General features: G+C 41.6%; 1 protein-coding gene across 32 annotated transcripts in view; it reads left to right on the top strand.

Moving 5' to 3' along the window:
• The window catches only part of Plekha5 (pleckstrin homology domain containing A5), a 184,414-nt gene that overhangs the window by 112,214 nt on the left and 47,755 nt on the right, over positions 1–24,445 (top strand). For 20 of the 32 annotated variants that reach the window (XR_009591998.1, XR_009591999.1, XM_060384365.1 and 17 more), the window contains 6 exons: positions 2,132–2,232; positions 5,810–5,925; positions 6,148–6,165; positions 11,964–12,431; positions 20,550–21,009; positions 22,484–22,567. Coding sequence is in view for 30 of the 32 variants with exons in the window: in XM_060384365.1 (XP_060240348.1) it covers positions 2,132–2,232; positions 5,810–5,925; positions 6,148–6,165; positions 11,964–12,431; positions 20,550–21,009; positions 22,484–22,567 (1,247 nt within the window). In the remaining 2 variants the exon portion in view is untranslated. Of the gene's footprint in view, positions 1–2,131; positions 2,233–3,079; positions 4,269–5,768; positions 5,926–6,147; positions 6,166–11,963; positions 12,432–20,549; positions 21,010–22,483; positions 22,568–24,445 lie in introns of those variants that run through there. The other 12 variants (XM_060384338.1, XM_060384339.1, XM_060384342.1 and 9 more) reach the window with 2 other exon arrangements.

A 24,445-nucleotide genomic window follows, 5' to 3' on the forward strand; every position in this document is an offset into this window, starting at 1 on the left:
AATTTATGACAAAAGGAATACCAAATTCTTTGTCGTGGTTTTTCTCCTAAGAGGTGCATGGTTTTATTTATCACTGATGTGTGTATGATGTGGGGATAGGCAAGCATATGTCACTGCAGATCTGTTGAGGCCAGCAAACTCTGACGGGAATCCTTCTCTCCTTCCACCTCATGGGTGCTGTGGCTTGAACTCAACTCATGCAGCAAGTGTGCAAGTGCTTACACCGACAGGAATGTTTAGAACATACCATAAGGCCAGACAATGGTGGCTCATACCCTGTAATCTCAGAGCCCAAGAGGCAGAGGCAGGGGGATCTCTGTAAATTTGAGGCCTGTCTGATCTACAGATTGAGTTCCAAATCAACAAAAAGAAACCTTTTCTCAGGGGGAAAAAATCCTGTTTAAAAAAATAAAATAAACTACAGAAAAGGGTCAGGCAAGTGGCTCAACGGGTAAAAATGCTAGCATCACAAGCACTGTGGCCCCCAGAGTTCAGCCCCCAGAACTCATCTGAAGACCTGGGTGCTGTGGGTGGCACCTGTGGTCGAGCATTGCTGCAGCCAGATGTGAGAGGAGCTAGGAGCGTCAGCTGAAGCTCACAGGCCAGGTAACCTGGGAAGAGCAGCACAACGGCAGGAGAGAAAGAACTGTCAGCAACGGGGAAGAAGTTGTTCTTGACCTCCGTGTGTACGCCATAGTACGCATGCACAAAGTAAAATTTTAATTCATAAGAACAAAGTAAATAGAAGCCATATATTATATTTACTTACTATAGTCACCTCCCTCCTATATTCAATATATGTATTAATTTTTGTAGTTTCTCAACTAAGAAGAAAAAATATGAAAAGTGTATGGTGTCCTAATATTTAATTTTACATAATGCAGAGTTTATTAACCACTTTACTCTGCTGAGGTCCATGTGTATATAAACTCATTTAACCTTGCCTTTGCGTTGAGCATTGTTACCTAAAGTTTGCTAGACGATGACACACTGAGCATCAGTGATTTGCCATAGATCTCACAACTAGTGTCATGGTGGAAAACACCCCAGGTAATGCTGGAAAACCCCATGTGACACTGATGAATATATTTGATAAAAGTGACTTTTGTATGAAACGTGATTTTATGAGCTGTTGCTCGTGGGACCATTTATGTAAAAAGAATTGGATTTACAAATTAGGGTGTGATCATTCTTTTTAATTGATGGCTGCGTCCCAACTTTTTCCCTTAGATTTTTAGGCTGAATTTGAACCTTTGTTGTTGTTGTTGTCTGTTCGTTTGTTTTTGAGACGGGGTCTCTATGTAGCCCTGGCTGGCCAGGAACTCACTGTGTAGATCAAGCTGGCCTCAAACTACCTACCTCTTCCTCCTAAAGTGCTAGGATCAAGGGGATGAGCCACCAAGTCTGGCCTGGTTTGTTTCTGCTCTCTTTTAGAAGTTTTACTGTATACTCTAGAGATGAAGAGGTGTTTACATTCGTAATGTCTTGTTTTGTGATGGTGTGCAGGCTGACCTCCAACTCTAGATCCTTTTGCCTCGGTTGCTGGGACTGCAGGCATGTGCCACATTGTTCATGTGCCACCTGGCTCAGCTAGTTCGTGATCATTGCTTTAAGTAGGGAGCAAGCATGATAGAGAAAATTCTTTCTCGCTAATAATTTTTTCATTCATGAGTTTGTCAGCCAAGTGCAGTTTCATTAGCTTGTCTGGTGGGTCCATAACAATGACAGGGTGTAACAAGTTTTCTCAAACATCCCCAAGCAGCAAGTTCCTTGTGAGAAATGAATGTTTGATCTTTTTTTCCTCAGCGTAATGCACTTGGTTTGTGGATCTGCCACTCAAGTCCTCAGCTTCACTATGTATCTCAGCTACTAGTAAAGACAAAGCTAAAGCTTCATAGCTTTTAAATGTACAACTTTTATGGCTTAGTTGAAAATACTTTTTCATGTGAACGCATCTCCTAAGCATATCCTTGGACAGCTGCTACCACCTCTCTAGAAGCGCTCAGACAAATTGCCAGTCCAAGAAAGACAGGGAGCAGTGTGAATAGAGCATGGGCGTATTAGAACATGGGGCAAGTGGCAAAACTCTCAAAAAACAAAAATTCTGATTAAACACCAACTTCTCTTTTAGATGAGAAGGAAGAGGGCATTCTGGGAAGCATCCTGTTACCAAGTTTTCAGATAGCCATGCTTACTGCTGAGGACCACATCAATCGCAAATATGCTTTTAAGGTAAGGAAATGAGCACTCTGTGTTTTAAACTTTGGCAAGCATAAATTGATCCATAAACTATTGTAAGAAAGAACTGGTAGTGATATTTTACATTTAAAGTACTGGTGGTGCTGGAGAGATATTCAGTGGTTAAGAGCACTAGTTACTCTTCAAGAGAACCCAGATTTGATTTCTAGTGTCCACAAGTGTCTGTAACTCCAGGCTGAAGGGATCCTGTGCCCTCTTCTGACACAGAGACACATGCAGGCAAAGCACTCATGTGCATAAAATATAAAATGTTAAAGTAAAAATAAAGCATATTGGTTAGTGATGCTACTGTCTTGCCAGAAAATACTGTCCTTTTTAGGAAGCACCATGCTAGCATATTCCAGACTGTTTTCAAATGTTTCTGCAGAAAGCACAGCACAGTGAACATCATGGATGACTGTCCTAGTGGCTGACTGTCTTCCTGATCAGTCTTCTTTCAGTTACTATCTGAATTTTGTCAGATAAAATACATGGGAAGAGTATTGCTGAAGTCAGCTCTTCAGTATGGCCTATTTACAGATTTAGGATAGCCTCAAAGACATTCTCAAGTAATAATGCTCATCTCCCACCTTTAAATGCAAGCCACCCGAGTCCCTGCTGCGACTGTCCTTCACCCACTCATCTTTTGAGAGTACACTTTAATGCTATTTTGATAGCAAATATTTGTTTTTAAAAAAGCATGCTACATTCTTTGCTTTTAGGGTTATAGTTAAATTTCAGAGATGACCCGGTCTGAATTTGGGTTTTGCTTTTTGTTTGTTTGTTTGTTTGTTTCCCCTGGTTAAATATATTAATAATCATGACAAATTAATCTGGAAATTTTGTTTTAAGAATAAAGGTACATTTTCTTTCAACATTAGGATCCTATGATTTTTTGGCATACTAGTAGCTTTTCACTTTATCCCTTTGTGATTTTTGGTAGGGTGAATTCTTTTTGGGGGAGGGGGCATGTCTTAGTCATTCTCAGTGTTTGGCTTATCTATATTTTACAATTAATTTATTAAACTTCCCAAACACTTGAAAAAAAAAATAAAGGTACAAATGAGGACAAAATACACTATTTTTAACAATGAAAATGTTTGTGCCTTTACAAAATGCATACAACATTAAACATTCCTTTTAAAGACGATTCAGGACTATATTAGAATGTCACTTTTGTCACTAATTAATATGTTGCATTATTATTAACCATGAAGCTATAAAAGAGGTGGAAGACTAAGAAGGCTTGAGCCAGGTATGAAAGTGACACTCGAACAAGGCCTGAGAGCGAGGGGGCGTGGCTTCAGGTATGAGTAAACTAGCACAGAAGCAGGGAGCCTACAGCAGCCAGAAACTGAGTAGAGCTGGGGCTGGCAGGGCACCTCAGAGTGTCTCCTTTTTACAAAGCCTGGTTCCGTTCCCAGCATCACAAACCGCTGAGCTTTGGGCAAGAATTTAGTCATACACGTGTCTAGAGCTGTGTGAACCATGGTTTAAACTTTTCATCTGTTAATAAATTTAGCAAATATTTATTAAATTTGGGGACATTTTATCTAGTCTCTTAGATTCTTCAAAACAAAATACTGCAGTATAAAAAGAAAAAAACATTCTGCAGGGCCTGGAGAGATGACTTAGCAGTTAAGAGCACAGAGGACCTGGGTTCAGGACCCAGCACCCACATTGCAGCTCACAACCATCTGTAACTCCAATTCAGGGGATCTAATGGCCTCTTCTGGCCTCTGAGGACACTGCATGCATGTAATGCACAGACTGACATGCAGACAAAAATCCAGCACATACAAACTTAAAAAGTAGAAGTAATAAAAGTCAGTTTAACATTGCAGATTTTTTTAAAAATTTTATTCAACGTGGCCACAGGGGTCTGATATAATGTCTCTGTAACTATTAATTTGATGTTGCCTGTAACAATAGTAATTACTGTTTCAACTTTCCTTTTGTGGTGTTTCCCCTAAATTTTGAGCTACTGTGTGACTGCATTTGCTGACTTTGAGTCTACTCTTACCAGCATGGTAAGTAGGAACGTCACAGTCTCTGGACTCAAGGGGGGTGGGGGGCTATACAAGTGGCTTTGCTTGTGTTGTCTCAAGGCTTTGACAGGATCTTCTCACCACCAGCCTAGTTCCTTCCACAATCCCAGATGTGGACAGTGTTCATCATCCGTTTTCCCAAATTCCGGTGAGGACTAAGCGTTTTAGCACCAGAGCACTTGAGCTCTGTCTTAGACTGTTTTAACAGTTACTCTTTTGTCACCATGGAGATTTGTTAGTTAGGACATTACACTCTTCACTGTGCTCATGGACTGTATGTGTATTGTGTTAAGCTAATTTGACCTTGGGGATCAAGCAGATGATAGGATCTTGGTATGGAAAGTGTGAATACAGATGTTCACCTTGGGGATCAAGCAGATGATAGGATCTTGGTATGGAAAGTGTGAATACAGATGTTCACCTTGGAGATCAAGCGGATGATAGGATCTTGGTATGGAAAGTGTGAATACAGATGTTCACCTTGGGGATCAAGCAGATGATAGGATCTTGGTGTGGAGGGTGTGAATACAGATGTCAGCTCTTGTTCAGTTCTTAACCAACCAGCTGCTTAACACTCACTTAGGCTGCGGTGGCTGTTGTTCATTTGGCCGAGTCTTCAGGTATCAAATGGGAAATGAGCATGAATTGTTAAATGGGAACTGAGATTGTTTCCTCGTTCCTGGTGTCAGCCTTCTCCTCCCTCCAGCTGGTCTTCTGTATCTGCTGTGGGTTTGCAGTGCTCCCCCATAGTAGCAGGCTCACCAGTGCCTTCATTTTGATTTTCTGATTGAAAAAAAAAAAAAGCACCATAAAAGAAAGCACACCAGTCTTTTTCATCCTCTCAAACTGCAGGTGTTTCCATTTTAACTTGGAAACCTGAAAAGAAAAGCTAGAAGACAGTGCCATTGGCATCATTTATTCCTAAGTGTCCATACGGTGTCTGTGAAAGACCGTAAATAGCATCTGCTTTTAAAGACTAAAGCCACTGATAACAAGCAGGAGAGTGCTTGCCCTGGCTTTACAGTTCTGTTGTTGATGACTCAATTATACCCTACTTTTGTGTTGTCTTGTTTGGTTTTGTTTTTGAGACTGGGTCTACACTGTGGATCACACTGTTCTATATCTCAACATGTAGTTCAGGATGGCCTCAGAATAATCCTTCAGCCTCCCAAGTGCCATGTCTGGATAGAAATATTACCCTAAGTGAGAATTATTGGGTGCACCAAGTTAAAATGGTTAGAGTAGAGTAAGGCAGACCCACAGGTGTAATTTGAACATTCTTCCTAAAGCACGTTTGTGCAGCCTTAAAGTATATGGAATTGAAGAAACATTTAGGGGACAATTAATGTTGTGCCGTGCTGGGGTCAGTGTGTGTATTCTTTTTTAAATCATTTCTGTATCTTATGTAAAAGACAAGTCTACTTTCTTTGAAATTTCATAGTAATGGTCAGATAAAGAGCCTCTTTTTCTTTTCTTTTTCAGAATCCATATCATGATAAAGTGATGGTGTCATTTTCACTCAGGCAGCCCATCCAAACATGCGGACCTATTATTTCTGCACCGATACAGGAAAGGAAATGGAGCTGTGGATGAAGGCCATGCTAGATGCTGCCCTGGTGCAGACAGAACCTGTGAAAAGGTACAGCCCTGTAGGAAGCAGCCGTGATTTCCATCTTCATTTACTCCTGCCTCACAAATGCCGTTGTCATAGTGCATGGTGTTCTCTCAGGCCTGCTGCACGGCCAAGAGTCTTATTTCACCTGCATTTATTTCACCTTCTTCTTGTCACATTTCACCTGTCAGGGTACTGGGGTAATTCTAGAATCCTAACGTTCAAACCAAATGTTCTTTCTTCCTACAGAATTACCTTTAATTTCCGGTGAGTACATCTTTTTATTACCTTAAAGCTGGGCAGATCTGTGTGCTTCATGGTAGAGGTTTTTTAAATATCCCAAATCATAGAACTTAACTTTACAGTTAATTTCATTGTATTTTTATATTGTATTAGTATTTGGGAAGTAAATAAATAACAACAAAACGAGTTTTGTTGTTTTGTTGTTGATGAGTTTTATTTTGTTAATATTTTCTGGTTAATTCTGATTATAGTTTATAGAACATTTAAATTACTTCTAAATGTATCCATTTCTTGATGACCTGTGCCTTAAAACTGTGGTACTCAGATTTCCTGCTAAAATTAATCTTAGAGTTGTTTATTTTCTTCCCTGCTTGAAGACAATGAACGGATCATGTTAATATTTCTCATTATACTGAGAATTAGTCTACTAGTCACAGTGGCACACACATTTTTGCACGTGTGTGTGTGTGTGTGTGTGCATGCTTGTGCTACAGTGTTTGTTGGAAGCACAACTTTCAGGAGTCCGTTCTTTGTTTTCACTCCATGGGTTCCAGTGATCACACTCAGCACCTTTCCGTTCAGCTGTCTCAGGCACAGTTCACACTTAATTGAAGCATCTCAAGCTCAAAGCCAGCCTGGGCTAAGTTGTGAAAACCTGTCTCAAAAAGAAGCAGACCTAATTACAGAAAATGCATTTCTCAAAGTGTAAAAATAAGACGTTGAGTGAATGTGCTTTGGGGGTGGCTTGGGTTCTCTGTGTAGTCCTTGCTGTTCTGGACTCATATGTAGATCAGATTGGCCTTGAACTCAACAGCTCTGCCTGCCTCTGCCTCCCAAGTGCTGGAGAAGATACTTCTTTAAATTCCCTATAATTTGAAGGTTCATAATATAGTTAAATTTTGTTTCCAGTCAATGATAATTAAATTCACATCTTATATAAGAAAACTGCTAATTTGTGCATTTATAGATTTCTCCCATGTGTGTTCCCAGTTAGAGATCAAGCCTATTACATCATATATACTATTTCAGTGCTCATTTTAATGTTTTGTTTTTGTTTTTTGTTTGTTTGTTTTGGCATGTTGTCTGAAAGAGCACTTTGAGTCTTTATGAGATACTTGGAATTTTTTTTTTTTTTTTTTTTTTTTTTTTTTTCTCCTCAGACAGGGTTTCTCTGGATAGCCCTGGCTGTTCTGGAACTCACTTTGTAGATCAGACTGGCCTCATTCCAGAGATCTGCCTCTGCCTCCTGAGTGCTAGGATTAAAAGTGTGTGCTGCCACCACTGGCTCTTATTTCTACTATTGTTTTTAAAACCCAAATCCTCATGCTGGTCCCCAAGCATGGACATAAAACAGGTTCTAGGTTTTTGTTGGTAGTGGTGGTGGCTGTATTGGAGATCATACCCAGGGCATTGTGCATGCTAGGCAAGGAAGGGCCAAGCCACCAAGCCATAGCCCTATTCCCTGGGATATCTGATCCCAGCACTTGAGAGGAGAGATAGTTAGGCTTTCCCAATGAGTGTACAGAGTGAGTAAAAGTGTTTGTCTTGAAAGCCTGATGGCCTGATCAGTCTTAGAACCCATGGGGAAAGGAAATGACTCTAGAGCACTGTCCTTTGACCTCCATATGCGCACTGTGGCGTGTGTGACCTCACACACACTGATAATAAGTAATAAATAGAGAGCTGAGTGTGGTGGCCTTTGCATCCATCCCAGCACTTAGGAGGCAGAGGCAGGTGCATCTCCAAGTTTGAAGACACCCTGGGCCACAGAGTGAGTTCCAGGGCAGCCAGGGCTACACAGAGAAACTCTGTCTCAAAAAAAAATTATAATAATAACAATAATAATACTTAAGTACAAGAGTTTTATTTTCTGTATTACATACTATGCTTTTCTCAAATTTAACTTATTTTCATTTTCTGTTGTTGAATTTGCAATTATAAAAGCTGGAGCCAGGCTTGGTGGTACACCCCTATAATTCTAGCACCTGAGACACAGAGGCAGGAAAATTATGAGTTGGAGGCCAGCCCTAGGCTATACAGTGAGACCTTGTCACCAAAATGTAATAAATTAATTTAAACCACACATAAAAATGTGGGGCATGAGAGATGGCTCAATGATTAAGAGCACTGGCTGCTCTTCCAGAAGACCCAGATTTGATTACCAGTACCCACACAGAGACTCACAACCATCTGTGACTCCAGTTTCAGAGGATCTGACTCCCTCTTCTGGCCTTCAAAGGCACTGCATACATGCAGGCAAAAATGTCCATACACATTAAAACAGTAACAACATGTATCAACTTACAATATGAGATGATATGGGTGAGTTACTTGTTTATATTTCCTTTGTCATTGACATGGCCAGCTCATGTCATACAGTACACATTCATTCAAGAGGTCACTCCCTCCCTACATCCAGTTTTTAAAGTTCATTTCTGCTAAATTCATAGAGGATTTCACACAGAAACTACAATGTTATAGGGCCCTGGTATGTAGCTACCTGACAGCATTTTCAAAAATCTGGGTCTAATATACTTTCTCTGAATAATTCCCATCCCTTAGCACATTATCTTCATTTTGTATAACCTCATTGTATTTTTAAAGAAAATCTAGGTGTTTTGCCTGCATATTCGTCTGTGTACTACATATCTTCTTGGTGCTAAAGGGTGCCAGAAGAGGTGCTGGGAATTGAACCCTCATCCTCTGCAAGAGCTCCAAGTGCTCTTAACCACTGAGCCATCTCTCTCCAGCCCTCTGTGGTGTTTTCAGTTTGTGGGTGTTAGGCCTCACTCATGCTAGGCAAGCATCTCTGTCACTAAACTATACATCAACCCTATATTTTTATTGTCAGTTGGCATACAGTAATTACACATTTTACTGTACATAGAGTAGTTAATTATACATGGGACAATTCACACGGATGCAATGTGCAGTGATCAAATTGGGATAATTGGCATAGCTATCGTCTCAGGCTTTGATCTTTTTTTTTTTTGGCTAGGGACATTAAAAATCTATACTAGTTGTTTTGAAAAGCCATTATCAACCATAGTTGTCTTACAATGCTATTAAGATATAGAAATGTTTTTTCCTATTCAGCTGTACCAATTATCTATCCTCTCTCTGCCCACTCCCCCCCACCCCTTCCCTTCCCTGGCTCTGGTAACTACTTTTCCTCTGGAAACTACTTTTCTGTTCCTTTTTTTTTTTTTTTTTTTTTTTGAAGTCAGTATTCTAGGTTCTGCATGTAAATGAAAGGATAAGGTGTTTTTGGACTAGGCTTATTCCACTAACATAAATATCTCTGGGATGTTCATTACAAAGTCGTCATCCAGCCATTGGAGTATACATCTTGGCTTTTGTGAAGATGTCTTTTGTGCTACATTCAGCATATAAGTTCAGGACTCTCCTTGACATATTGATTGGATAGATTCCCAGTAGTGGGATTGCTGAATCATAATTGTTTCGTTTTGTTTTTCTTGATTGATTGATTGATTCATTTTTGAGTCAGAGTTTCATGTAGCCCAGGTTGGCCTCAAAGTCAGTATAGATTGAACTCCTGATCCTGGTAACCACAACTGGGGTTTCAGGTGTGAATTACCACACCTGTCTTCAGGTAGCAGCTCTGTTTCTTGATTTTGAAGAACCCCTACCATTTTTTCTTAATAGCAATACTAGTTTCCAATGTCTTTGCTTTCGTGGCTTAAGTATCACTTTTTTTCCCCCAATTTTTTTTAATATTTATTTCTTTTATTATGTATACAGTGTTCTGCCTGCAGGCCAGAAGAGGACACCAGATCTCATTATAGATGGTTGTGAGCCACCACGTGGTTGCTGGGAATTGAACTCAGTACCTCTGGTAGAGCAAGCAGTGCTCTTAACCTCTGAGCCATCTCTCCAGCCCCAAATATCACTTTCTTAAATCAGATATATTTCTTGTGGCTTATGTTCTCATGGTTTTTTTTGAATCAGGTTTATTCCATTTAAATAAGAGCCATTGCGTGCTTATGTTTCTTTAATGATAAATCTTTGGAGAAAACATTACAATTCTAGTCGAAAAGAGTAGTTATAGTTGATTGGACTTAGTTTTACATTTTTAAAGATACTGAGCATTCAGTGTTTAAATAACCTCTCCCTGCAGACTTCAGTGAACTTTTGGTGTCAATTTCTTTGAAGGTTTCCTCTTTGACGGGAAGAAGCCCCAAAGCCCGTTTTTGGTCTTTTTGGTTAGTTGCTTGTGGGGTTTTTGTTTTGTTTTTTTAAGGCAGGGTTTCTCTGTGTAGTCTTTGCTGTTCTGGAACTCAGTCTGTAGACTAGGCTGGCCTCGAACTCAGAGATCCACCTGCCTCTGCCTCCTCAGTGCTTGGGCTACACGTGTGCGCCACCCCCACCTGGCTAACAGAGCCCACCTTTGTAAACCCTCCAGTATCTGCTGTTTACATCTGAGTGCTCTGTATCTAACTTAACAAGTGTCTGTGCAGTGTGTGATTTCACTCTGAGAGGAGCTACTTTTGAATGTTGGCTAGAGCCTATTCCATGGTATCTGTAGAATCTATATTTCTGCACTTAGAGTTAAATGTGTGAGTATGTGTGTTCTCCACACATCATAGTTCATATTCCACACATCCCATTATGTAACAACAGTACTGCCCTTGCTATAGCATGTGTGCTGAACCACAGTATCATGGGACATATGCTGAAATGCAAGAGGCAGGGCACTTCTGTAAATTCCCACTGAATGGAGGGATCATGGCAAGTTTATGTGGGTTCACACACTCAGCTTGATATTTTTAAAGCCTAGGTATGATTGACTCAGAAAAACACCTTCTCATCAAAAAAAGCTGTAGTAACTGAGTAGTAAACTCAGGTGGCCTAGATGCACAGTTGATGAACATTTTCTTCTCTTGGGCACATGGACCAGGCACAAGGATTCCACAGAGCTGCTTGATAAGCTAGAACAACAGTAAAGGCAGTAAGGGCCTTGCCAGCTATCAATTGGGTCTCATAACAGTCGTCTGACATTGCTGAAGCTACTGTGTTCACCAAAAAAGGAAATTGAGGCAATGTAAGCTTCTAAACCTTGCCCAAAGGTGCAGATAGTTAGGTAAATATGCCCACTGAGGCTGGGCATGGTGGTACATGCCTTTAAATCCAGGCAGAAGCAGACAGTTCTCTTTGAGTTCTGGCCTAGTCAGACCTACATAGTGAGACCCTCTAGTTAAAAAAAGAAAAAAAAAAGCTCACTGAATATAAGCCAGCTTGGCTTGGAGAGCTAAACCATGCTATCTGGGTATGATGTCTCACACCCATTATGTCAGCAGCCATAGCACTTGAGAGGCAGAGTCAGAAGTTAGAGGGCAACCTGCTACATATGACATCACTCCAAAAAGCTACACACAGGTCCTTGTACATACAAACAAGACGTTAGTCATGAAGTTTACCTCTTTGGTGGCATCAGACTGTAGTTTCCTATTGCAGCAGCTTCCGTAGCCAGGCTCATGATTGTCTCCTGATGAGCTGGTCTTCTGACTGAGAGCCACATTCTTAGTTCAGTTGACTGGCTGTTTTAAGGGGCTGTGGCTCTGTTTCCAGATTGCCGCAGGCAGAAGCATGCAGCGCTTGTCTTGGTAGCTTTTGCCTGTGTTTTCTTGCATTCTAGTGTTACCCTGCATGTGATGGCACAGCTGGTGAGGTTCTGTGTCAGCTGTGCTCTCTCACTCTGTTAGTTTGCTTGTTCTCATCCAAGTGGTTTTCCTAGGTTGAGTCTAAGGTGTAATTACACACCTGTTGCATCTGTTTACTATGCTTTTCTCCTCTGCTTTCAGAGTGGACAAGATTACAACTGAGAGTGCATCAACTAAAGAAACCAATAGCATTCCCAACCACAGAGTTCTCATTAAACCAGAGGTCCAAAACAATCAGAAAAATAAGGAAATTAGCAAGATTGAAGAAAAAAGGGCCTTAGAAGCTGAAAGATACGGATTTCAGAAGGATGGTCAAGACAGGCCATTAACAAAAATTAACAGTGTAAAGCTGAACTCCCTGCCATTGGAATATGAAAGCGGGCCAGCCTGCCCACCCCAGAATGTGCACTACAGACCCATCAATGTGAATAGTTCAGATGGCAAAACAGTGAATGTCAGCTTGGCAGATGGCCGGGGTGGAAGTCACCCAAATGCAGGGCCTCTACCCACAGAAGCTGATCGAGTCATTCAGAGAACAAATTCGATGCAGCAGTTGGAGCAATGGATTAAAGTCCAGAAAGGACGGGGTCTTGAAGAAGAGCCCAGGGGGTAAGTACCTAGCGTTACCAGCCTGGTTTCTTTGATACCATGCTGGTTGCAGTACTGGTTTTGAAATATGTATAGGTTTTACACTTTGATTGCTGTGTCTTACTCGTGGTAATCATATTTCTGTGCATAGCGTAGCTTTGGTGACGAGCCACTCTTTGACTCAGAGCAAAAGGACGGGCAGAAGTTGAGGGGAGAGATAAGTTTTAGGGAAGTGAAGAGGGCTTCTATCCTTGTACCTTCACAGCTTTCCTCTCCTGGAATTCTGAACTGTACTGAACCAGTGGGAATTCATCTCCATCCCTAATCTCTCTTCCATTAGTAGCTTCTACAGCCTTGTGAGCTGAAGGATCTCTATAGACAAGAAACCTGGAACCAGGTGTGGTAGCACACAGCTGTAACCCCAGGATTTGGGTATAGAGACAGAGGGAACAAGAGTTCAAGGCCGGCCAAAGCTACACAGTGAAACCTTGCCTCAACAAAACCAAGATTGTCGATCAGTGTGTCTTGTATGCCTTAGGTTTGATTCTCTACAAAAAAAAAAAAAGGGGGGGGGGAGAAGATCTGTAACCCTTAGCTTGTAACCTGATATTTTGGAGAGAACTTACCTGTAAGTGAAGAGAGGAGAGGGACTGGCCGCGGTGCCTGTGAGCCTACATCTGCAGAGTGCAGTCTGCCCTTGAGCACGGTTTAGATGTTGCCAGTGTATCTCGCGTGGTTAAAAGTGTGAAAGTGAATACATTCACCTCGTGGGAGGCTGGAGAGAAGGAAGATTCTAAGGAAAAACCTGCAAGTTCCAGGTGTGGTGGTACATGCTTCCCGCTAATCCTAACACTCAGGTGGTTGAGCCTAAAGACTAAAAGTCTTAATTTTAATAAAAGGAGAGAGTACCTAAGAGAACAACCATTTGAGATATAAGAAATTTTAGCGCTTGCAACAATTATCAGGAATATATGCTGAGAAGTATGTACATTTGAAAAAAATTTTTGAGAGATTAGCCTCAAGCTTACATCTGTCTCTGCCTCACACGGGCTAAAGTTGTACCCCAGCACATACACACACAGAAAGATACGTTTATTTTATGTGTGTGAATGTTTTACTTGCATGTATGTTTGTACCAGGAGAGGATATCTGTGATCCCCTATAAATGTGATTTCTGCTCTTCTTCCAGAGCACCCAATACGGCATAGAGCCGTCTCTCCAGCCCCTCAAAACATAGAGTTTAAGGCAGGTGGGTTGCTGCACCCTTGTAATCCCAGCACTCAGGAGGCTGAAACAGGAAATGGCTAGTGCAAGGCCAGCCTGGGTCATAGCATTTAGTCGCAAGCTTGCCAGAGCTACATAACAAAACCCATCTGATTCTTCTACCTCTGTGGAGATTAAGGGTGTGCTCCACCGATGCCTGGCTATAGCTTTCTCTTCCTTTCCTTCTTTCTTTCTTTCTTTCTTCCTTTCTTTCTTTCTTCCTTTCTTTCTTTCTTTCTCTCTCTCTCTCTTTCTCTCTCTCTCTCTCCCTTCCTTCCTTTCTCCCTCCCTCCCTCCCTCCTTCCTTCCTTCCTTTCTTTCGACAGGGTTTCTCTTTGGCTATCCTGGACTCACTTTGTAGACCAGGCTGGCTTCAAACTCACAGAGATCCTCCTGCCTCTGCTGGGATTACAGACATGCACTGCTATACCTGTCTGTAATTTTTTTAAAAACAAGGTTTTAGAGAAAGCAATTTTTTAATTTTAAATGTGTTTTCCAAATTACCTTTCATCTTTTCTATTGATAATGTAGTCTGTGTTATAAGTATACAGTGATTTCCATGCAGAGCTCTTTGTAATTTAATTGGGGGTGTTTTTGTTTGGTTTTTGGGGGGTTGTTTTGTTGGTTGGTTGGTTTTTATTTTTTATTTATTGTCTTTTTTTTTTTTTGAGACAGGGTCTCTCTGTGTAACAGAGCAGCTGTCCTGGACTCACTTTGTAAACCAGGCTGGCCTCCAACAGGTTGCCTCTGCCTCTCTCTGCCTCTGCCTCAGATTAAAGGAGTGAATCGTTTGAATGATACTGTGGTTTACTGCTGAAACTTGTGAGGTGTGGGAATGTTTTCCAGTTCTGCTCAGTGACAGTGGCTGGCCTGCAGCATCAGAGGCTATCTTCAGGAGTGTGGCTCTAAAGCCTGCCTAGGCTGGCCTTGTTAGCTCTCCCAAGGCTACAAACACATGCCTTCCCGGAGGTATTTCTCACCACTGTCTTCCTCCCCCTCCTTAGTGCTCATTTCTAGGGTTTCCACAAGAGAGCTGTGACTAATACTGACTTCACTTTATAAGTTGTAGAGTCTTTTGTATAGCATAGTGATTGAGTTGTAGCAAGGAATTAAGTACTTGAAAATTACTAAGACAGATTTGTTTGTTCATTTGTGTGACAGGGTCTCACTATGTAGCTCTGGCTGGCCTGACCAGGAACTCAGATCCCCACCTGCCTATGCCTTACCTTACCCTTGCTGAGATTAAAGGCTACACTTCTGTACCCAGGCCTCAAAGATGGTGTCCGAGTTGCAGTTACGTGCAGTAATATATACACTGATTAGTTTGATGTGTTCTGCCCAGTTCACCAACCCCAAAAGACCAGGAATAAACAGACTCCGCTGTAAATACATGAGGTTCTTTTTATTGTAAATTACAAGCTGCAGCTTTGGGGGCCCACACACCCCCACCGCCGAAGCGGTGGGAGCTGAGCGCCCCGTGCCCAGGTTAGTTGGATGATTCTGGTTCATCCCAGCATGCCCAAGGCAGGGGCGATTCCTGCCTGGCAAGCATCTATTGGTCAAAATGCTACATTTTGAATCGATTGGCTATAGGAAGGTTCCCAGGCCATTAATAATCTGATGTCCCTCCCTAGGGGGATGGGCCAGTTTCCTAGCAACTATATCTCTAGTGGGTGGGGAAAGGATGCAATAAGGCCGTCCTTCCCCTCAGGGCATTACTGGACTTCTCTACCCACCACTTCAGGTCTTAATAATAGCTGCTAATTTATCTTTTGGTCTCTCAGATGCAGCATTTCTATGGGGTGTGTTTGTTATAGGTATACATACATATAGAGTACATGTCAATTGTTGACAAATTTTTTAAAGTAAAAAAGTATAACTAGGGCCTGGGGAGATTTCTCAGAGGTTAAGAGTACTGGCATATACTCTTCCACAGGTCATGAGTTCAATTCCCAGCAACCACATAATGGCTCACAACCATCTATAATGCAGTCTGGTACCCTCTTCTGGTGTACATGCAGACAGAACACTGTATACATAATAAATAAGTAGATCTTTTAGAAAAAAAGTATAACTAAATGCTCAAATTTACCAGTTATCAGGGAATTAAAGAAATAATGAGATACTGCTTTTCATTTTCATATTGGTCACAGTCATAGGTAAGCAAATGACTTACTAGGTGGATGAGAGCATAGATGTAACTGCTGGCTGTCAGCTCACGCATTGTCAGTAGGAAAACAAGTGCAGTTTGATGAGACAGAAAACAGGAAGCAGTTCTGAGGGTGAAAGTGTTTGGAGAACTACAGATCACATTCAGGAAATAATTCAGACTGGAAGTCTGCCAAGTTGCTTCCTCTCAGCTTACATCTCACATCAAAGAACGAGCTTTCCCTCAAATAAAACATTTCTTTCTTGAATATAAAAGTGTAGAGAGGGTAGCAGGTACCTGGAATTTTATGTTTTCATCTGTGAGCTATCGTGAGTGTGTAGAGGGCCCTGGAAGGGCTTTCTCACCTTTTGTTCTGCGTGCAGCCTCCTGAAGGCTGGTCAGGTTGCTTAGACCAGGGCTCTGTCTGCATTCTTCTCTTCAGGTTCACAGTGATGTCCCCTGAGTGCTCGTGTAGTGGCACATTCTTTTCAAATGGCTCAAGGCTACTTTGAGTCTCTGAAAAACCTCATCCCCAAAAAATTTGCAAACTTTTACTGCTGAAAAGAAGTGTTGTAATTCATGAAATAATTGATTTTTTTTTTTCCTTTATGAAAGGCTTTCTTTAATTACTGAGACCCTAGTAGGAAGCCGGGGAGGCTTAATGTTTGGTAGGTCCCTGCCTCTGCACAAGGCTGCAGAGTCTTTGTGAGTCTGTTCATTGTCCCTGGGCAGACCGCAGGCAGCTGCTGCTGAATGGGTTTAGGGGCTTACTTCTTAGGCTTTCACTTGAGAGTAAATCACACTTGGCTTAATTTGAATTTCTTTGGGACAGAAACCACTGGCGTAAATTGTACTTCTGAAAACCAGGTCTCCTAATGCTAGAAAGTGTATGAGAAAAAAATGAATTTACTTGTTAATAACCTATTTTCCTACTAAAAGCCCCCAAAGTTTCAAACATTGCAGAAGAACCTTTCAAACTGGTGATCATTAGCTAACCTGATGGGAAACCCTGCTGGGTTTGGGGGTTTTGTTGTTGTTTTGTTTATTTGTTTAACATTTTTGGTATTGGTAGTGGTTTGGTTTTTTCTGAGACAGGATTTTTCTCTGAAGCCTTGGCTGTTCTGGAACTCTGGCCTCGAAGTCAGCTGGAATCAAAGGTGTGCACCACCTCCTGGCTAGGAAACACTGCTGTTAATAGCAAATGAGGACTTAGCAGTAAGAGTGAATGCAACAGCTCACATGTTAGTAAATGCTTGGAATTTATACTGTTAGTGCTTAGGTTATTGTTTTATTTTGTTTTGTTTTGTTTTGTTTTGTTTTGTTGGTGTTTTAAACTGGCAAGGCATGTGCCTTCTACCCTTCCACACCCAGCAGCATTTAAAAAATTTTTCTAGTGGCTGGCTCTTTGATCACCTTCCCCTCAAGGGGGGTGGGGGTGGGGGGCTTAACAGAACAAAGAGGCATGTGCCTTCTTAAGTAGATACATTTTCATGGTGGCATTCTGTGCTGAAGCTCTACCCATTTGCAGTCAATGCTTCTGTACTCTTTGTTTCTTAAATTTATGACTTAACTTTCTTAAATTTTTGAAGCAAGGTGGGTAATTTGCTTTAGAGTTATTCTCTCAGGCAGAGCCAACCTGAGTGCCTGAGTGGAGTTGTAGATGGAATCAGCTCTCCCTGGCTGCCATATTTCCTGAATACATGAGTGTGGGGCTGCCAGCTCTTCATTTTGCCCCCTAATTTCTGTCTTTTGTGTTATCGGAAAGAAGTTAGGAGGGAAATCTAGCAGGGGGTTGGGGGCTGTGCAGCAGGAGGGAAACCACAATTAATTGAACTCTATTCTAGTCACATGAGACTTCCCCTCATTCCCCAAAGTTCACTGGTGATTGGCCTAAATGGGGAGGGTGACATTGCAAGAGCATGAAAGAGGAACTGAAATGATGAAGAAATCTTTATTATTCAGGAGGGGTGACTGGAGGGATCAGAAATGGTTTGAATATTAATGAGGAATGTGACTAGAGAGCTTTAGGCAGCACTAAGGGATCCTGTGGCCACAGGGCAACAGGAGCACACAGAGGGCCCCAGCCTTCTGAGGTCATGTGCTTCCTAAGCTTTCTGCCTTCCTTCCTGTTAATTTTCAGTTTTCATTTGGGGATGTGGGGGTGCCCAAGAGGCACCTAATGTGGATACTGGAAAAAAGCAGCAAGCACTCAACAGCTAAACCATCTCTCCTACCCCAATGTCTTTAGTTTCAGCTAATCCATTATGATAGATGAATAGTGTGAATATTTTTCATACATAATATGCATGCCTTTAGCAGATTTTTAAAAAGAGGGGATAATTTTTGTCATTTAAATATAAGTATCTGGAGAAAGCTAGAAGTAGGATACCCTCATTTTCATTCACAAACACTTTTTATAATGCCAGCCATTAAAAGAATATGGCTACGATAAGCGGGCTAGCCTGAAACGTGCTATGCAGGCCACAGTGGCCTTGAGCTCACAAAGATACAGCTGCCTCTATCCCCAAGCACTGGGGTTACAGGTGTGTGCCTTCTATCCTAGCTGCTCCTACTCTGCTTTTCCCTCTGCCTTGCAGTATTCCACAGCCACAAAAAGAAGGTATATTCCGCTTAATGAGAATTTCTTATTGAATAACCATAATGTAATTTTACACACCAATAGAAACTATGTGTACCACATAGCTAAGTATGCACCCAATCCATTATATGCACAGTAAAATGTGCTCAAGGACTTTATGTTTTGTTTTTGTTGCTGAGACAACTCACACTGCCTCGGACCTGTTGTACTCCTCCACAGTAGAGGTAAACGGTCCCACCTGCCGAGTAGTAGTTGTAAGGTTATGGGACAAACTAAATAAACACGGTTAGGCGTGCGACAGATCTTTTAGATAAAGGAGGTTTATTAGATGGAGATGGAGGGAGGGAGAGCAGGAAGAGCAGAGAGGAGGGAAAGCAGGGAGAGCAGGATATGATGGGGGAAAAGAGAAAAGAAGGTGATAGAGAAGAAGAAGAAGATAGAGAAAGGAGAGAGGAGCAAGAGAAAAAGGACCAAGAGAGGAACCACATGTCGGGTTGTCCCTTTAAGGGTCAAGGTAACCATGCCTTCCAGGTATAGCTAGCGACACATGATGACATCATAAGTTGCTAGGCAACCCAGAAGCAGGTTTGGTTCCAAAATCCTAACAGTAGTTATGCTACCAGTAACAAGTCTGTGTGGGAGACCTGTGGAAGAGCCAGAGAGATGGCTCAGCAGTGAAAAATAATTGCTGCTTTTCCAAAAGACCCTGGTTCAGTTCCCAGCACTCTTATTGGATGGTTCACAATCATCAGTAACTCCAGCTCCAGGGGATCAGATACTCTCCTGGATCTTGGCATTCATGCACACAGACACACATGCACGAAATAAAAATAAATCTTTAAAATAAAGAAATATTCGGCTTTCAGTTTATCAGCCAAAAGTTTAGATTATTAAGAGTAGTAAAGTAGGGGGCTGGAGAGGTAGTTCAGCAAGTAAGAGCACTGGCAGCTCTTCCAAGGGACCTACCTAGGTTCTAGTCACAGCACCCACCTGCTGGTTCACAACCATCTGTAACGCCATTTCCAGGAGATCCAGGGCCCTCTTCTGACACCCCCCCCCCCCCGACATGAAAATAGTATGCATATACATGCAGGCTACCACCCTCATGTGCATGAGATAAGTGTTAACACATGAAGCATCTTTAAGGGTATTATTTATTTATTAGCCAGGCGGTAGTGGCTCATAACCTTTAATCCTAGCACGTGGCAGAGGCAGGCAGATCTCTGAGTTTGAGGCCAGCCTAGTCTATAGAGGGAGGTCTAGGACAGCTAAAGCTATACAGAAAAACCCTGTCTCAAAAAACCTAGAGAAAGAGAGAGAATTTATATTTTGGGAGTTGGGTTTTCTTTTGTTTTGGGGGCAGTTTGGAGGAGGGAGCAGGGGGTTGGTTGGTTGGTTGGTTGGTTGGTTGGTTGGTTGGTTGGTTGGTTTTTAGATAGGAAGGGTCTTACTGCAGACCAAATTGGCTTCAGACTTTCAGAGATCCACCTCCCTCTGCCTATGACCCCTGGGATTAATGGCCTGATTTTACTTAGAAGTGGGCAGATGCGTCTGCATTAAACAAATATACATGATGGAATAACAGTCATGTATAGTTGCTGTAGATCTGTTTATATTACCAGGTGGAACTTCATTTACAAAGCTTTAGCTTTTTAATGATTTATACTTAATATAAACATTCTGACCAACTGGTCTTCCTTCATTTCCTTTCCTTCTTTCCTTTTGTTATGTGCTGAGGTTAAACCCCAGAGCTTTATACATGCCAACCAACTCCACATGCCACTAAACTATGTTCTTTTAAAAAATAAAGCCTGACCAGGCTGTGGTAGCACGCCTTTAATCCCAGGACTCAGGGAGGCAGAAGTAGGCAGATATCTAAGTTCAAGGCCAGCCTAGTCTACCGAATGAATTCAAGGACAGCTAAGGCTATACAGAGAAACCTTGTCTTAAAAAAAAAAAAAAGCTAGCAATAAATATAAAAAATAAACACTGATATGTATTTACTTGCCAGGAAAAACTAAAACACAGTATTGCTTAAAATTGAATAGCTGTCTCTCCATTTTACTACATCTCTTTAATTTTTACAATTTTGTTTGTTTGTTTGTTTGTTTGTTTGTTTTACTTTTAGAGTAATTTCTTATCAAACATTGCCAAGAAATATGCCAAGCCACCGAGCCCAGGTTCTGGCCCGATACCCTGAAGGTTACCGAACACTCCCAAGAAACAGCAAGACCAGACCTGAGAGTATCTGCAGCGTGACCCCTTCTGGTCATGAGAAGACAGGGCCTGGAGCAGAGGAGAAGCGGCGGTCCATGAGGGATGACACCATGTGGCAGCTGTATGAGTGGCAGCAGCGCCAGTTTTACCACAAGCAGAGCACCCTTCCTCGGCACAGCTGCGTGAGCAGCCCAAAGGCCATGGTGAATGTTTCTGACCAGACCATGCACTCCATCCCCACATCACCTTCCCATGGGTCAGCTGCTTACCAGGGCTTCTCCCCTCAACGGACATACAGGTCAGAAGTGTCCTCACCGATCCAGAGAGGAGATGTGACGATAGACCGCAGGCACAGGGCCCATCACCCTAAGGTAAGATGCTAACTCATTGCTTAATGGTATGTTTCCTTTCTAATATACTATTTTAAATTAAGTTAGAGGCAAGAGAATGGGGAAGTTAGCAAGGCTGTTTTCATCTTAAAAATTAAAACATTGTCAGACTCCCATGACAAAACCTAAGCTTTCAGTCCTTCAGGATCACAAGAGTGGTACTGCTTGTTTGCTTGTTCCTGGTCCAAGCCTCTTATATGCAGGAAAGTGTTTGCACTTTTTTTCTGGTACTTTTACCTTAAGGCAGGACCTCTGTAAGTTGTCTGGGCCTTCAGGTTCCAGGGGGTGGGTCCTGCCTCACCTTTTTAACTTAGATTATAGGTTTGGGCCATGTTTGGGCAATTTTTCTATTGCTGTGATAAAACACAGTGACCCAAAGGCATCTTATTGAAGGAATGGTTAATTTGAGGCTTACAGACAAGGATCATTATACAGACTTGTTACTTAACAGGCCTCTCCCAAAGTAACATGGAACCTTTCACTTCAAAGGGGGAAAAAAAATCACACATTTGTCACCACCACTGATGGTATCTGAATTTTCAGGCAAAAACTGGAATTTTGGAAACCATTTGTTAGCAGACTGAGTTGGATGGCTTTTCAGGACTGAAAGACTGATGGTGATACTAACATGATCTTGTGGTATTTTATACTGAAATGTAACAACATGCAGAACATTGCATAACTTGCTGAGCCAGTACTATGCAGATAACTCTTTATTATGAGATCATGCACAGCCAAAGGGTTAAAGTATGATCGGCTAAAGATGTAGTGTGGCTAGGGGACGTGTCCAGTTCACTGAGGTGCATTCAGACACCAGTTCACCAGGAAGCTTTAAGAAAATGCCACTCTTTTTTTAGCCTAGCTACAGATCAGAGATGATGATGATATCTGCACCCACTCAGAAGAGCTTCTCAGTGTTCCCACCCTTACCAACTTACAGGGGCCCCAGGTTGATTTGTAGCATCCTGCCACTAAAGACGTGTCAGGCATGAAAAGCCACGCGAACACTAAATCTGTGAAACTGTCCAGCTCTGCTGCTCCTGTCAGTAAGTTTTCACTAAGGAATATAAGAAGCAGGCCAGCGAGATGGTTCTGTAGGTAAAGATGCTTGCTGTGTAAGCCTGGCGACCTGAGGTCAGTGTCCAGAAGCCAAAGGTGGAAGGACAGAGCTGCCACAGAGTTGCCCTCTGACCTCCACATGTACACCGTACACACACACACAGGTTCTGAGAACCAAGAGTTTGAGCTGGTCATCATAGAGTTACTTGATTCATTAGCATTTGTATTTTAATCTTGTAAAAAAAAAAGTATTTCTCTCATAAACACTAATGACAATTTTAATTGGTATTTTGTAATGTAAATTTAAGATTATTCATCAATAACATTTACCTCCCCACACACACACACACACACAAAGAAGTTCACCATTGAGTTTTATTCTCTTTTTATTTCCTAGCATGTCTATGTACCTGACAGAAGGTCAATGCCAGCTGGCTTACCATTACCGGCTGTTAGCCATCAGAGCCTCCAGGGCAGAACGGTGAGTGTGATAAGTTTACTTATCATATGCTTGCTTTATTTGCTGCCCAGAAAGGCATGAAGCCGACATAGTTTTTAAGTGTGATTTTCAGACATCGTCTACAGAAGAGAACAACACTGCTTTGTGACAAAGTTTCAACATCAGAAGAAGTAGGCTCATTTAGCCATGTTGATGTCTTTGTGGCTGCCTTCCCCAAAATGTCCAAATAAAGTAGCAAATTTAAAGTTTACTGTTTAACTCTGGGCTTTTGATTTGTTATCCCCCTTGTCTTCAAAATAAAAGCCAGTCACGATAATACACAGAGGGATGGCTATGAGTCAGGCCAGTGATGGCTACATAGTATCCGAGACCACATGGCACACATGACTACATAGTTTTGTTTTTGTTCATCTTAAAAACTCAAGTAGCTCAGTAGTGAGTACTTGCGTAAGATGTGCAAAACTGGATTCAAGCTCAGTAGCTCCTACACCAGTAGTTCTCAACCTGTGGGCCATGACCCCCTTGGGGGTTGATCACATCTAAGATAGCCTGAATAATATCAGATGTTTACATTGATTCATAGCAGTCACAAAATTACAGTTATCACCACAACATGAGGGACTGTATTAAAGGGTCACAGCATTAGGAAGGCTGAAAGCCACTGCCCTACACACATCCCCAGCACAGACATGGGAGTGAAGTCCAGTGAGCATCTGTGGCCACAGGAGAGACCTTCTGAGTAGTTCCCTATGGCTTTTGTCTTACTGTGAGTGCAGGTCTTGATATGTAGCACAGGCCAGCCTGGGACTCAATCTGCCTTCTGCTTGGCATCCTCAGTTTTGAGATTACATGAACATACCGCCATACTTGACTTCTCTGTGGAATTTAATAGATATTACCTACTTTAGGACCAAAAATACATTGATTTATGTATTTATACAAAGACTATACGATAGTCAGAGTTGGCCATGAAGACTCATGCCTTTGGTCCTAGCAATCCAGAGGCCAAGGCAAGAAGACTGAGTGTTGGAGGCCAGCCTGCTATACAGCATGGGGGGGGAGGGATCACAACAAATATTTATTATTTTTATTTTGTTCATAGTTTTTAAATTTAGAAGGCTTTTTAACATCAGTTTTTCAACTCAAAGAGGGAACTTTTCCTTTACTTTGCCTTGGTTTTTCATTTGGTTGGTTGGTTGGTTGGTTGGTTTGGGGGTATTTGTTTTGTTTTGTTGTTATTGTTTTGATTTGATTTGATTTTGATTTTAGTCAAGTCTTGCTCTAAGAATTTTCCTGGGCAGCCTCTGGAGTACTGAGATTGCAGGTGCCACAACACTACAGAAGTCCTCTCTCTGACCTGACTCTGTTGTCAGGACATAGACCTGTAGGATTGTTCATTTTTATTTAAAATTTTCTTATACATTAATCAAAGCAAACTTAACTGATTTTATCTCACATTTAGATATAAGGAAATAGTTCCTGATTTTAAATGATCACAGTTTATTAAAGATTGTGAATACATTTTATTGAAAACCAAAAACTGTTAAGTCCTAGATTGTTTAAAAAAAAAAGAGAAAGAACTCTTAAGTCCTAGATTGTCATGTGGCATAAGCATCAGCAGTAACTGCTGTTATCTGCAGTTCTTCCTTCCATTTTGCTCCCTCTAGTGGATGTTAAGGATCAAACTTACTCACCATTACCCCTACCTTTTTCCAGCCAGTAATGCCTTTTTATTTGTCCTTTAGATGTGACTATACAGATAACTTGGTCTTCTGTCTTTATGGCAAATTCATCATTTTAATCTATACATGAACTAGTTTATTTTGGATTTTCTGTCAGAAATCAGCCTGAGGTTTAGAATATCCTACTGTGCCAAAAAGAAAGAAGAGAGTATGGTGG

Source organism: Meriones unguiculatus, chromosome 5, assembly GCF_030254825.1.
Source record: "Meriones unguiculatus strain TT.TT164.6M chromosome 5, Bangor_MerUng_6.1, whole genome shotgun sequence".
Lineage (NCBI taxonomy): Eukaryota > Metazoa > Chordata > Mammalia > Rodentia > Muridae > Meriones > Meriones unguiculatus.